At 32.1% G+C, this 15,961-nt stretch overlaps 1 protein-coding gene across 3 annotated transcripts in view; it reads right to left on the reverse strand.

The window, feature by feature from the left end:
- The window catches only part of Liprin-gamma (liprin protein kazrin), a 159,014-nt gene that overhangs the window by 42,680 nt on the left and 100,373 nt on the right, over positions 1 to 15,961 (reverse strand). For all 3 annotated transcript variants that reach the window (XM_076407976.1, XM_076407977.1, XM_076407975.1), the window contains exons 2-4: positions 2,941 to 3,051; positions 2,544 to 2,882; positions 2,300 to 2,486 (exon numbers count right to left, since the gene is read on the reverse strand). In XM_076407976.1, coding sequence (XP_076264091.1) covers positions 2,300 to 2,486; positions 2,544 to 2,882; positions 2,941 to 2,979 — 565 coding nt within the window. In that variant the 5' untranslated portion in view covers positions 2,980 to 3,051. The remainder of the gene's footprint in view (positions 1 to 2,299; positions 2,487 to 2,543; positions 2,883 to 2,940; positions 3,052 to 15,961) is intronic.

The following is a 15,961-nucleotide window of genomic DNA, read 5'->3' on the forward strand; positions in this document are numbered from 1 at the left end:
GCACTCGCCAAACAGTTAAACGTGCGCGATGACAGTGTAGAGAAGTATTGATTGCTGAGGGATCGTCCGCTCCCAACGGGCTGCAGTATGTAAAGTATACGAAGAAGTTCAGGTGTTTGGGAAGCTGCAATTTTGCTGGAACTTTAGGCCAAGCTGCAGGAGTTTTTGCTTCTCTAATACTGCGTACAGACCGCGCCAACGAAAGGTAACGAATGGGTTTGTTGAGATACTTTTAGTACTGTTTGAACGGTTTGACGACGGCCAACAAGGATTTGTTTGCATTCGCTTGCAATCCGTAATGTGTCGGTATCATCGAAAGAAATGATTGGAATGGACAAATGCGGTGTGGACGGAAGGTACTAGATAATCAACAGCCAACGAACGGATGCTAATGCGTTTGTAGACAGTGAAGGCAGTGTACTTGTTTTATTGATGTGTTTGGGTAGTTAAACATGGCAAATGAAAAAAGAGTGGTCAAACGATAAGTTGTTTTTATTGATATACTTATATAGAGAAAAGCCTTGGCTCTAGAACTACAATCACTGAGAATATAAATATAAACTTAAAACAAAAAAAGAATGATGATTGGACATAAATCGCAAAATTCTTATAAAAAATATAAAAAAGAAGACGAACGGACGTGATGACAAAGATGTGAAGATAGCAACAGATCAGGTTCGAGTACTGAGAAGATTTTATAAATCAAAATTCGCTTTTGCAAAAATGATGTTTCTTCGTGACAAGTTTACTCCTCGTATAACCCACGATAGTATGGTAAGAATATATACTATTTGTGTTATTTCTAAAGTTAGCTACAAATTCGTATTCATTTATAATACAAATATATTTTCAAACATTAGTAATTAATATAGTACTGTACTAAGGCATTACTTAAATAAAATCCGTTCAATCAGTTCGTACTTCTTCATTGTCTTCATTGGCCCTTCTTTGTGATACGTTCCTAAATGGCAAATATGACGTTAAAGGTTCCATTAAGTCTTCTATGCGTCAAGTGCCTTGTGTGATAATTCCATTATTATCTCGATCAAAACTACCACGAGGTGAATAAATGTCTCTGGATACAATATAATCACCGCCGCTGTTGAAAAATACGGATTCACACCCAACAAACGTAAGATACATTACTCATGAGCATGAGCACTGTCCTGCATGAAATAAATCATAGAAAGGAATAAATTACCCGAAAATATATTGTCTTCCTTTTCTAATGGCAATACATTCTTTTCGAGTCGATCGGTAAAATCGATCAAGTCAAAACAACAAAAAATCTAGAATATTTCGATTATGTGTTACATTAATAATTCTACAGTGATAATAATTAAATTGTTGTGTTATTCTTGGTGGTTTAACATGCATTAGTTTTAAAGTATGGAAGAAAAAGGATAAGTGCAGAATGTAAGGTTACGTTTTTAAAGGTTATAAAATCCAAACGCCATCAATTTTATTTATAATGGGAATGTTAGCTGCTAAATTTATAACACATCATTTTCAACGACATCGAATAGGTATCAACATATGCAAATTTAATAATAATAAGTATTTACCTCCTTATATAATTTTCTGCTACTTAATATATATTTTCGACATTAAATCTAATAATCACAACAAAAAAAAAATGTATGTAAATAGAGCTGTATGTACGCACGCGCCAAACCCGCATTATTCTATGTTTTAAAATTAAATAGGGTTCAATATGCGCATACGCTAAATTCGGAGATATTTGTGGATTAATGTATCCTATCAAACGTTTGCTCCTAAAACAAATGCAATATGTATGTTTCATCTCATTGGTTGTTCTTCGTTGGTCAGGTCTGTACGCAGCATAAGATTGCACGTGTGGAAGAAAGGAGATCAATCGAGACTAAAATCCTCCTCCTTCGATGCTCATCTCGTCGATCCTTCCGTAGGATTCCAAGACTTAGACACTGTTACTGACACTGATCGCTTTAGAAATAAACTTATTCGTTAAGATTCGAAAATTAGTGCATAGTTGAGGAATAAATTCAGAGGTTCAAATTACAGTTCGTTGAACATGTCTGTCATGTGAAAGGTGATAGTATTCTCCACAGATTTTGTTAGCAAAATTGAACTTTTAGGTGAAAAGATGCAGCAAATAAAGTACATAAAGCATTCTCAATAATAAGATATTAACATTACCTAACTGTAACAATATTTAGTTAGGAATACTCAACTTTTTGCGACACCAACAATAACATTTCTCACCCAATGAGAATTAAACATTATCTTCCCAACTATTTTATTGAAAAATCTTTCTTACCCATATCTGGTTGGCTACTGCACCCAGGCTTCGGTGAATCCGACCTTTGATTTTCTGGAGAAGACCTGTTGTCCTTCACAGGACTGGCACTTTCCTGTATTGTCATGTTTTCTTTACAATCGAACTTTTGTTCGGTTTCCGTCAATTCTATTTTCACCGTGTTGGACTTGGTCTTCTGCAAATCCCTCTGGAACAATTAAATCCGATTACGCTCATCTCTACGATACTCACTGACGCCTACTACCTTTGTCGCATCCTCATTGGATTCCAACGAGTTAGAGTTGTTCAAAGACCTGTTTCTTTTCGCTTCAATGGAACTCGGTCTTGCGCTTTTAAACTCCTCCTTTCGGGCATCGCCGTTCTTCGGTTTCGGATTCTCCGGTTCCTTGGTGTCCTTGGTGGCGAAATCGAGAATCGTGGGGGCCGCCTTGGCCAGGTCGGGCTTGGTGCAGGAGGGGAACAGAGCGTCGACGGTCAAGTCGGTGGGTTTCGCGTCGGAAGCTTGGCTAGCGGGTAACGGAGCAGGAGCTGGAATTGAATTGGGATATTCGGGATGTTCTTCTACCATTCTGCGAAGCTTTGCCTAGAATTTTAGAAGCAGATGAGTTTTGCTGAGTTAGTAACTGGAGAGCGAGACTGACCTGAGCGTCTACTAATAGGCGTCGTACTAACAACGCCATGGTGGCGTCGCTTGACGCCTGTTCTGATCCAAGAATGCATTACCGGACGCCATTATAAACATTCTGTAGAACCTGAAAAAAAAAAAGAAAAATCAGTTAGCGTAAAGAAATATGTAACAAAGTGTTAATGAGTATAAAATTCGTCACATCTGTCGAGTTTAATAATGGTATTAAACTATGTCTATGATTAGTTTTTGAGTTTAGGTTTATGGGTTTAGAGATGACCCTCCATGAAATATATGTATTACACATGGGTGGGAACTCAAAGGAGGGGGATATCCGCAAATTGAGCGATCGAAATATATATATGCTTCTAGTCGTTATTCACAGAGAAATAGAGGTTTAACTTAATAAGAAATTTTGAGGAAATATTTTGCGACATCCAACATCTAGATGTCGCTATTTTTAACTTATTACTTGCTTTAGTCGCTATGTTAAGAGACCAGATGGGATCTGATTGGTTCACTTCGTTTCTATGGTGCCTTTTTATTTTATTTCGAGCGCCATTTTCAGTATGCCTGACATAAGTAATAGTGTGTTTAAATTTTATAAAGTTTAGAGATTAAGTTATTAGTTCGTTAGTATATATAAGTCGGTAATACAATAAGTAAAGTGAATTCTCGATCTAGGAAGTGTTGTTTACCCGATGCACAGATAGTAAGGAAATTCAGAATCGTTTTGGCGGTCTTTTAGAAATGGTTGAAAATGTTAAAAATCCCAAACTGACTGTATTAAGTATCAAATACCTTTATCGTATAGTTAATAATCATATAAAATATTAAATATTTATTTTTTGATTTTAGAAATTCATCCGAATGAAGCTATGCAAATGGCGATATACTTTTATTTTTGGATCAATTATTTGATAGTTCAACAACTACTGAAATAATAACTAATAAATGCAAACCTTTTAGAAGAGGATTAACCGAAGTTCAATAACTAGGAATTTTTGTGCAAAGCAATTTAGGACTTAAATAGTGCTTATTGTCCAAGTACGAACACATTTGCTAAAGTGTTATATTTGAAATTTAATAACTACCTTGACCCCCTCATTGCATTAACGGAAGAAAATGTATAATTACCCGAATAAATATATTGGCATAAAACTACTTAACCAAGATAGTTTGAAAATTTTTGATCTATTAGAGCTCCTGGATTCAGGAACATACATCCTTCGGCCAGTATGATTGAGAAATCATTTAAAGTGCTCATCATCAGTACATTCAATACTAACCGAGAATGTATTACCGGGAGTTGAAAAATTAGAACTTGACTCTATACCTTCAACTCCAGATGCTCCTATACGAACAAACGAGGTAAGGCAATATCTCATGCGCTACAAAACTGTTTTATTATACTGTTATTAGATCTTTGAGCTACCAGTTTTATTTTATCTCGCGATATTGCCAAGTCGATATGTATTTAACATGTTTTTTGTCAAATATCTTATTAGATCCTATTAAATTGATGGCACTAAAAAAATATAAAAAAGGGAAAAGACAGAAGAAATAATTTTGATTTGCTCCAAAGTTCATTGTTTATGCTTTTTAGATAAATTTATATTTTATACATAATTTATATTGTATATATATATAGATATATTTACAAATTATATTTACTCCATTCATTGATTTTTATTTAATAAATTCATTTAAGAAATTAAATTGTTTTTTATTTAAATTGTATTGGTCAATTACACGTGAGGTCAGAGCTCTCACAAGCCAGATTTTATCAAGGAACCAATCAAATGTTCTCGCAGAAAAATGTTTCTCTTACAGGGCCTGTAATGGAGATTTAAATTGACCAATCAAATTACTTGAATGGTCGATATAACCCCATCTGGATGTTGGGCAAAGCAAATCTGTTCTCCAGAGACCCCTACTGAGTTTTTTCTCTATTACTCTATGTCTTTATTACACACAAGAGTACAAACAGCGCGAGTCTATATTTTATTAGTCACATTTTATATACCTTAATATATATAAAATATATATTTACATATAAATTATATATAATATAGCTATCTAAATATGTGTATTTTTGGATGAAAACCCAAAAACAAGAATCCATATTAAATTATGTTAGAGTTTGTAAATTTTGGGATATGCGATATAAAATAAGAATCTCTTACCGACATGAGAAATATATTATTATTCATTCTCGACCTGACCATGAAGGATTGAGTTTTTCAGATAAAAATTGATTTTAATTTGCTATATAATCTCCCTTGGCTTCAGCATACTTAGCCTAGCGTTTATTCATCTCCTCCAATTAGCATTCATTTCCGGAAAAGCATCATACATATCATCATCTACACCTGCAGCGTCCTAAATATTTTCATTGGATGCATAATACTTCTCAGCAATAATTGTATACAAACTCGCAAGCAGAAACAATCTAAGGATGCCAAATTAGGTGAATATATTCCCACAAATCTCGATGATGAATAAATTATACCGCAAATTTCGCAATTTTCTCATCGCCAAAGTATCCTAGCTATGACGTAAATTAAGATCAGATAGAAATTTAGGCAGTGGCAATTGGGGCCAAATAAATAGAGACAAATGGGATAGGTTTGAATTTTGTTTGTTAAACAATGCAATCAAAGATGAGAGATCGGACAATGCATTCTGTTAATATGTCAAGTTTGAGGTGTCTAATGTTTGTGGACTAAACTTATAAGGCACAAAATGAAATAAAAAAAAGTGCGCCCAGAACTGTCTCTCAGGTATTGCGAAAAAAAGTTTATCGTATATTTTTTATAGAAGGATTGAACTTTGATTTGTTATTGTAGATAACTTAATTGTTTATGTTGTACTTAATTTATTATTTTACATATTTATATGTATATTACTTACAAGAACTATAACTTTGCTTTCTTATTGTAAGATTTATATATCGATATTTTATTTTCTCTTTTTTCGTTTCTAAATTATGTTAATATTAAATATGTTTGTAGAAGGTATTAAATTTTTTTTGTTATATAAGGATAAGAAAATTGTACCTAAAAGATTTAGCTTTAGTTTCAAAGGAAATTTTATGTTAATTTGTGAATTCAAGATTATTTATTCTATTTATATTATACGTCGCAAATTTAAATTCAAATTCACGACTCGACTTCGAATCTTCAGGAATTGGACCCTTGTAAATATATTTGATGGACTTCGATTAGACTTGACAGATTTCATCAAATCAAACGACTTACTTTTTAGTGAATTTCGAAAATTGATATAACATAATACAAATTATATTACCATCCTTAATTAATTATTAAAGAATCCTGGACTGTTATACAGTATGATTAAAAAAAAAACAGTAAACATTTTGAATTGTCATTTTCAAATTTCAAATTAACAATCAACAAAACAAGACAAAAAAACACTCTCCAAAAAGGTATATTAACGTTAATTTTCCGTTGCTATCTTAAAAATAATCTAAAAATAATTGACTGGGAGTTCGTTCACAACAACTTTAAAATCTTCAAACATCAATGGATGTTTTAATCAGGAACCTTGTCATGAACCTTGAAAATGTAAATTATCTGTTCGTAATAAGTTGCTCTACAAGCAGATACTAAACCTATATGGACCTACATATTTCAGTTGTGGGGATGTTCTGCGAGAAATAATATCAGCATGGTACAAGATTTCAGAATAAAATCCTGAGAAGTCATAATCAATTGAGAATTATCATAGAGAAAGAACTGTCATAAATAATAATCGATGGTTTATCCTAGATAAGTCACTGTAGATGTAAATTAGTCGGCAGCGACTGGCAATAATACATTAATACGATTTTCCTGGCACTATAAAACCGCGATTTTGAAACAGTTTTAAATAATTATTATACTATATAATTATTTGGATGGAAATGACATTAAACATTTTGAAAGTAACAACTAATCAAGTATGGAAAAAATCATAACGTGAGACATTTGATATGCCAGCGTCAATATCAACTTCATCAATAATCATCAATAATCAGTTCTTTCACCGTTTTTCGCATTTTTGTCGTGAATTAATCAAAACAAAAACAAACTCGCTGCCAGAAGGAATGTTAACGTTAATTTCCCATTGATGTCCTGGAAATAAGCTAAAAACAATTGACTGGGAGTTCGTTCGCGACAACTCTAGAACCTCCAAACACCCATCGATGAATAAAACAGGAACCTCGCCGATTCGAAGCCGAAAACAAAGCGCGAGACCCCGCCTAATGAAATGTCGCCGCCTCGTCAAAAGTCCCTTTCATTCGACTCTAATTTTAGCATCAGCGTCTTTCACGATCATTCGGTTAACCAGGGCCGAACAATGAGCGTCGGGCCTCTTCAATAGACGCTCCATCGTGGCCTACTTTAAATAAAGCCGCCTCGTCCTAAGGTAAATAGTAAAATTGTCCATTGTTTCTGGCCGGCTCCTATAGTTACGAGTTTCTCTCGCAACTTCGTATCTCGCTTTGTGAGGACGGTGCGGCGGGCTGTTCTTTTGCCGCGTTCGATTCTGGTTGGGAACGGTAGTGACGTCGGCGGTTGCCGGCTGATAAGAGTTGCCGCTTACATACGTAACTGTTATTAGGTCAATTGTTGATACAGACGAACCTTTCTGATAAACCAGAGACTCTTTTTAGTTGTGATATTGTAATGAATTTATGCATAAATACAATGTTGATGCTGGTTGCTGCTTATCAGTAAGACAGATAAAGTTACAATTATTATAATCTGTTATTAAATTTTTTGTAATTTGGCATGGTTAAAGCTTATACGGCGAACTTTTGGGCCTAATATTTTTGAGTAATATACTCTACAAACAAATATATTCCAATAAAACGAAAACAGCTCAAAATCAAGTAACCAGGGATAGCCGCCAGATCGGTGACACAAATATACAAACAACTCCGCGGGTACAATAACGTACTAGGATCGATTCTTGCTGAGACTAAAGGTTTTTTTTTAAGTTTATAAAATAAAATAAAAGATAGTGTTCCTTAAATTAAGTGAATATTTGAAGTCGCTAAATAACGAGATTATATATAAATAAATAAATAAAAATATATTTAAACACATATTTTAGGCTTTTTTTCTGCGCGCTTGCAGTTTAAAATCTTATACGGTAGATTATTCGTCGTTTCTGTTGTACACTGTAAACCAAACACGGGCGCATAATTTCTAAAATCAAAATAAGGCAACGTTGTCCCATCCAGCATGCGAATTGCATTCGTTCGAATTGATATGGGCAAAGAATTATTACAACAAATATACATTTCGAGATGGATATACAAGTAAGAATTGTGTGGATATGTGGAAAGAAGCAATGTCTACAATAATACCTTTGTTTTGATTGAACTTCATCAGACACACAAAAGCAGTTGATAAATGGTGGAATAGTGAACAAGTGTTAGATAGATTGAAAATTAGCAGGTTAGTTATTGACTTGAATAACTTATGGGGAAGTGACAGTGACTGAATGAAACTTTCTAGATGTGAGATTATGATCTAATGCTGACAGTTACCGAGAAACGATGACGAGAGTGGAAACAACTAAAGATACGTATATAATTAATATTAGGACAATATGAAAACTGCATGCATAGATACGTGTGTAATTGGTCCGAATATTCATGGGAATTTTTTAGTTAGAATGTATGAAGAAAGAAGGAATACTAACAGTTTTACGGATATGGCAGATGTATTATGGAGAAAGCAGTGATTAAATCTAGTTATCAGGAAAAATGTACTAATGAAAGTAAAATACATTACTTGAATAGTAAAATACATTTGTTAATTAGGTGGATAGAGCCTAGAACTCTAGGCTCTATCCTATATCTTATAGGAGTTGTGGAAAATAGTTTTAAGAAAATATAATAAAATATAACTTTAACCTACAAACCATTTAACTGTATAATTAAATGTAGTTCAAGTCCTTCGATATATGCAATATAATAGATAATATATGTATTAGATCAACTATAATGTTAAAATAAAATATAGTCTATTCAAAGTTTATTTGTATATGACGTTATCAAGATGTTTAATGTATTGCATGCCATAATTTGTAAATTATTTTGAGAATCAGACAAAATTTTCCTTCTCTTTTTATTCTAGATAAAAAGAGACATAATGCTGTCTGATAAGTTCGAACGTGAAACCGAACGAGCCTGTCAAAGTCGTTGGTTGTCAAACGTACGCAAAATTATTCAAAATATTATAATTACGGGTTGTAAATTGGTAAACGTTGTTTTAAGGCTTTGTTTTAATAAATTTCAAATCGCCGTGGTTTTTATTGAAAATATTGTTAGCATGTTACAGCTGCACTGAATATTGGTATGGGAACGGTCTCTAAAATATCTCAAAAAATAAGAAAACAATAAAACCTTAAATTCAGCAAAAAGAAACCGTCTTTATGCGAAACGGATGATGAATCAAGATCAGCTTGATGTTAGCTGTATCAGAGTTCAAATATACGAAATGTATAAAAACAGTAAGTAGTTTTTTCAATCGAAACATAATTTAATACAATTATTTCAGAGAAAATTGTTAGTCTTGAAAGTATCCATAAAAAGCTGAAAGATAGCTATTTGATGGATATTGAATATCCCTTCATACATATTAAATTAGGACAATATACGGGTAATATATTTCAGTGATGTAAAGATAACCAACGAAGCGGTTTAATGGAACTTCCAGACATTCCTTCTAAGAAAATACAATTTTAAAAACATACGACAAAATCAAAGAAGAATTATTATATCAATTTGTATAGTTAGATGAGACGTGGATATTTCAGTACGGTACATTGGGTCACTTATGGTAAGATGATAATAAATATAGCGTAAACAGGCAACAGAAGTTGATGGGAAAAGGTAAACGTAGGAATAACTATCGATTAGGTTTTGTTAGTTATAACATTTATTAATAATTCATTGCAGACATAACTATGTTATATGTCATCAAGAACTACTTCATGCTGGAAATAGGAATATAAATAAAATAATTTTATTCCTGGTGCAGAATTACTGTTTTCCTCTAGGTTCAAGACAATTTACCATATCTCAGTATACTGGTCAAGAAGATCCCAATAAGAGCATCAACAAACACTGCAATTAAGGAATCCCTTAAAGTACATAAAATAAGTTTTGAAGAAACCATGTTAAAGAATGAACTATTGCAAATTGTTACTAGGAAAATATAAATGAAATGTTTCATTGACTATTTTGCAATTTACTTATTTTAGAAATAAGCCCGAAAAAAGATGTATAGTAGATCACATAGTATTACGACTTCCCACCTATCACTGTATATTCAGTCCAATGGAATATGAGGGGTAGCAAATACTTATTGTAATAGAAATGCTGGTCGAGAAGGATATTCCCCAAGAACTGTTTGGATATGGGGGAAGAATCATTGTCGACCATAACACCTTCGATTTGGAAGAACTCGATAAGACATACAGAGGAAGTAATTGATAAATGTGAAAATATTTTAGACAGATTGGAAATTAACAGTTTAGTGATTGAATTGTATAGTGACTCAGAAAGTGAAAGTGATTAAAGAAAAGTTTCAGGATATGTGATAATGTTGGAAATTCCTGAGACAGAGTGATGAGAGTGGAAACAACTAAATATATGCACATAATTAATAGAATATAACTATAGAAAATAGTATTGTAGAGCGTGAAAGATTTATGTGCACAGATATTATTGAAATTGTTTAGAATTAAACATGAGCATTAGGTTAGAATGTATGAGGAAAAATGAGTATTAACTGTTTTGAAGATATGATAAATGCATTAGGCAGAATTCAGTGATTAATTTTATCAAAAATAGTGTACACAGGTAGTAGCAGAACAAATAAAAAATACAGTGATATCAAGATGACTTCCTGGCAAGTAAACACACCATCGAAGGAAACAAGAACTAAACGTAAAACGTAAAAAGTAAAAAGGTAAAGGTAAAAAATACATTACTTTGATATATAATTGTTAATTAGGTAGATACCACTATATAAAAAAAACTTGCCTAGAACTCTACCTCATGGGTGGTGTGGCAAATAGTTCAATGTAAACCTAATAAAACAACAATAACCTACAAACTATAATACCTGTGTTCTTAATTGTAGTTTTAAGTCATTCGATAATATATGCATAAGATGATTAGTTAAAATAAACAAAATATGTTTGATAACATTTTTGATCAATTACTTTATTTAGATTACAATTTCGTTGTATGTCAAAGCCAAACTGAACTAAAACTCAGAGTTGATGCGGCAATATTGTGACGTTTTAACGTCACAAATTTCGTTGAAGCATATGCACAACATGATTGCTGAGCTAGAACTTGACTTCCTCTAAACTATGTTGAACGTTTTTTTAAATTTTATAAATGTATGATTACTAGCCGTTGCCGTATATCTTAAGTTATTTTCTCTACAGTAACTTAACTCTAGGTACTTATCTACGAAGATCCATTGGTCCTTACTTAGTCTCTAATAAAATATGATGACTTGTTAAAAATAATAACATCCTTTAACATGTGTATATGTGTAACGTAACTGATACGATTGATAATAGAGCACAGATCCAAAAAGCATTTAATATCTGGACAAATTTGCAAGAGAATCCAACAGATAATTCAGTTAAGTAAAAAGTCAAAGTAACAATTTGCCGGACAATGTTTTTTCATAACAAAAACACTTATAACAAAGACAATAGCAATGTTATATTACCTTTTTATATCTTACATTAGATGTGCTTGGTACAATTTTAATTTACAAATTAATGTTCTGTTGTACTTGTATTATGTTGTGTGTTCCCCAAAATATTATATTATAAAGATAAAGTCAAGTTTATTTTTTGAAACATAATTAATAAATAATTAATAACGGATTGTTAAATATATAATATAATATAATATGCATGTTGAACTTTTTTTCTATTGCCCGTTCAACTCTTTTCATTTGTACATTCCATGAATTATTCTAGTGTATATTTCCGTTTTGTTGTATTCCAATTTCAAATAATTAATTAATTGAACAACATAAACGTGAATACGTATTTTTCTCCATAATTAATTTTGCAGCGATGTTATATCGACATCACAGTGTGTATCATTTCATTACGCAGTCTGTAAATGTTTTTATTATTTATGCGAGGCCCCCAAGCCGTATGTGTATGTCTGTTGTGGATGTATTGATCCATAATATTCGAAACGTGAAAAGAAGATAAAAAAATTAATAGATATTAACAGCTATTGGGTTTATTTAATTATTGTATATGTATATATTGGGCGCTTACGTTTATTCTGATAATGATAATGTTTTATATACTACATTGATGAAAATATTGTCCATAATTTTCTGCAACTGATTACAATTTTTCTGTCAACATGTTGACGAAAAAACGATGTTGCAGTGATCCAATAACAGATAAATGTTCGTACTTCTTCAGTATTTCGAAACCGATCCATGTTACATCGGTCAGAACAAGTGGTAATGAGATGCCCTCTCAATGTTTAGTGAGTACGTTGGGTACGGCATGGTTTCCGATATGAACTGCAATTGTATATCCTTCCGAATATTTTAAATTTTTACGTCTGCTATTCTCTATTGCTGGTCTTTTGCAAAAATACGTCATTCAATTTGTTCCTTAGTTTTAACAGCTCATCCTATACCATACATATTTTAACACATTCATGATTCCACGATACCCTCAGTTAGGTTTCATAGACTATCAAAGAATTAGCGTCGACATCAATGTGTAAGTTTCATTGCCCAACTCCTCTTCGACCTTTACTGGTCCTCTAGGCCATTCTTTGTAACTAACAATAAAATCATCACCTTCAAATAATTTAATCCAAAAGCGACAATTGGGACATCACGAAGCATCTCCACTATACAGTTCTATAAGTTACATTTCATGATTAACTAATTTCATGATTAACGTCTGTAAACTAAATAACTCATTAATAGTAGACGGAAAATTATTTACGCAGTAAACGGAATTTTTTTTGTATTTTCACCAACAAATATCGCTGATGATAGTCGAAAATTTTATATTACAATAATAACAAATTAGTACTCATTAGCCAACACTCATATGAAATTTGCTGACAACAAAACTATTATGACGTCCATATATTTTACAATTTGTATTTTCAAATTTATATATAATTGCATTCTAAATATTCTCATTATAAGAAATAATGTTAAGTTGTTAGTCAGCTTCATGAAAACCTAAAATATGTGAAAAGATCATAAAAGTTTAAGTTCCCCTTTGGCAATCCTCGATCAGGAATAAGTTCATTTAATTGCGCTTGATTCAGTGCAATTTAAGATATTTTGTCACAAAAGTAAAACTAAATAATTTCTTTTATTTCATTGCAATTTATGGATTTTAAAGATAAAGATATTCTTTTTTCCAATTAGTAACCATTTTAGAAATTTAGCGACATCTTATTAACACATAATATAATGTCACAAACGAAAACATTAATTACAAATCTATAAATATTTGACCTGATTACTATCTGATGTGTGCAACTTCCAAAGAGATATTCTTGAAGAAATGTACTGGCTGCGTACAAATACAAATACTTATTTCATGGTGAATCATTTTCATGGAGATTTTTAGCAATAAATTTATATTTGGTGAAAACATATTTTTAAACCTGAAATATTTTCAATCTTTTTTATTTTCAAAACAAAAAAGAATGTGTATGTTGAATCAACGTTGTTTTATCGTAGAAAATATCACTGAAACCTAGAAGAGATATGATGATGATGATTGCTGAGATATAGTCTACAATTTTTTGTCGAAATTTTACATAAAAATACGTACTAAGGATATTGTCACCATTAGTTATACCAGATCAAACAATAAACCAAAGCCTGAAAGAAAAAAATGCCGTTTGAAGCTGTTCAAGCAAAATCAGAAGGGGTTTCACGTCAATAAGTGACAATAAATGAAACATTATATCCATAACTATACACCTGACTCAAAATATACAATCGATCAAATAGAAGACTAAGAATAAAAACATGTGATTGAAAATAAATTGATTTACAACCGAAAAGCCAAATAAGCGTTGAATATAGGGCTTATTGTTGAACGTTTATTTCAAAATTACTCTCGAAGGAGAGTATGTTGATGAATATTAAGAATAGTATGTTAAATAAGTTGTTAATTTGAAAGAAATAATATTGTCCGCTTACTTATTTAATTGTGGGTTTAATAATAATTAATTATTACATACAAGACCTATATCAATACACAAAATTACAGCGTAATTTGTCTTCAAATAAGCCAGTAATATACCCAAAATTACCGGAGATTCTGTAACTAATTCATTCGCACGGATCTCTCCGGAGACCCCCCAATTCTAACTTAATGACCCTCTGGTGAGCACGCGGTCCTACGCAATGCGCAGGTAGACCAGAGACCCTCTTATATGACTCACACTGTAAATATTGTATTTCGAATATGTCTGTGCGGACAAATCGAATTTATAGGGCCCTTATCTCGTAGGGGAAGGTCCTGATATGGCTGGAGGCCGACTGCAGGTGGCTGAGCTCCCAGCCTGATATTAGACCGCCTCGGTATTGTGCCACTGTAGGTTAGTCAAATGGAGCGTACCTGTTTTTGAAGGAATCCGACAGGGGTGGAAATCCCGAAACTAATATCCCACTTTTATTATGTTTGAGAATATATATATTGTATATTTTCGATTTATGAAAGAAACTTACTGGTACAGTCTGGCCTGTGTGTTGGTTTTTTCTTTTATTGCATATTTCAAAGATTACTAACTCATATTTTATTCTGTTTCAGGATTAAGACGGATTTAATTCCATTACGATAAATATAGTTAGTAGGGCGTAAAAATAGTGGTGCAGTTGCAGCAATAAATTTAATAACGAAAATTATGCCAGTGAAAGTCAGATAGCATCTCTCAAAATGTTCATGTGATTCTTGCAATTTTTTTCAAATCAATACATATCATTCCTATTTGCCTTATTTAATAAAAATTAAAAAATATATTTTTATTCTGGAGAAACTTTCATTCTTTTCTACAGGGTAGTGTCTTGGGATCACTCCTGTATCTACACTAGACTGCTGAAATTCCAAAAACTAAAGAGATAGTATACAAAATATTTGCCGACGACACAGTTATCATGGCAAAAGACGTATCTCTGTCTGAGGCTTAGAAACTTTAGAAAAAATCAACAATCAGTCAACAAGATCTACAAATGGACCAGAGCCTGGAAAATACAGCTTAATAGCTCCAAATCTGTTCATGCTAATTTTGCTTTGCGGCGTAAAAACCTAAATAACCTAATAAAAAAATAATAAAAAATAACCGAAAAATTAATAAACCTAATTATAGGGCTTCACGTATGCCCACTTCCTTAAGCAGCATCAGCTAAATACCTTAAAATACCTCTCGATGGTAGGTTAAATTGGAAACATTCATCACCCAAAAAGTAGAGCATATTAGAATCAGAGTTTTTTTTCATAAAAAATACTGCTGAAATATAGAATCAGTGTGATAATTATGGCCGAGAGAAAGTCTACAGTTTTTAACGAAATTCTAGGTAAAAGTTAGAGGTAACTACTAAGAAATTAACTTCAAGCACTAAGGATATTTTTACCTTTATTTATACTAGACCAAAAATAAAAATAATGAGTCTAAGATTCCGAGAGCTGTTTGAAATTTCGTTTTCGAAGTATCGTTTTCATTTGGTATTGTATTCAAGGAAATATGTAATTATGAATTAGAAATGTTTTGGATATCATCAACAACGATTATTCATCCTTTAGCTATTATATCCACATATTCTAAGGTTCAAAAATAGATTTGTCTTATTCTTAAAAATTAAACTGCTGATGGATCAGGTGCATATACCAAGGAATGTAAAGATATTCACTTAAGATTTTGCTTGTATATTTCCACACAATTTCGAGACCAAATCAATTAATGTTATTTTTACTGCTTTTTA

Source organism: Rhynchophorus ferrugineus, unplaced genomic scaffold (genome assembly GCF_030347505.1).
Source record: "Rhynchophorus ferrugineus isolate W39M unplaced genomic scaffold, kcgeb_rfMv2 rfM6, whole genome shotgun sequence".
NCBI lineage: Eukaryota > Metazoa > Arthropoda > Insecta > Coleoptera > Curculionidae > Rhynchophorus > Rhynchophorus ferrugineus.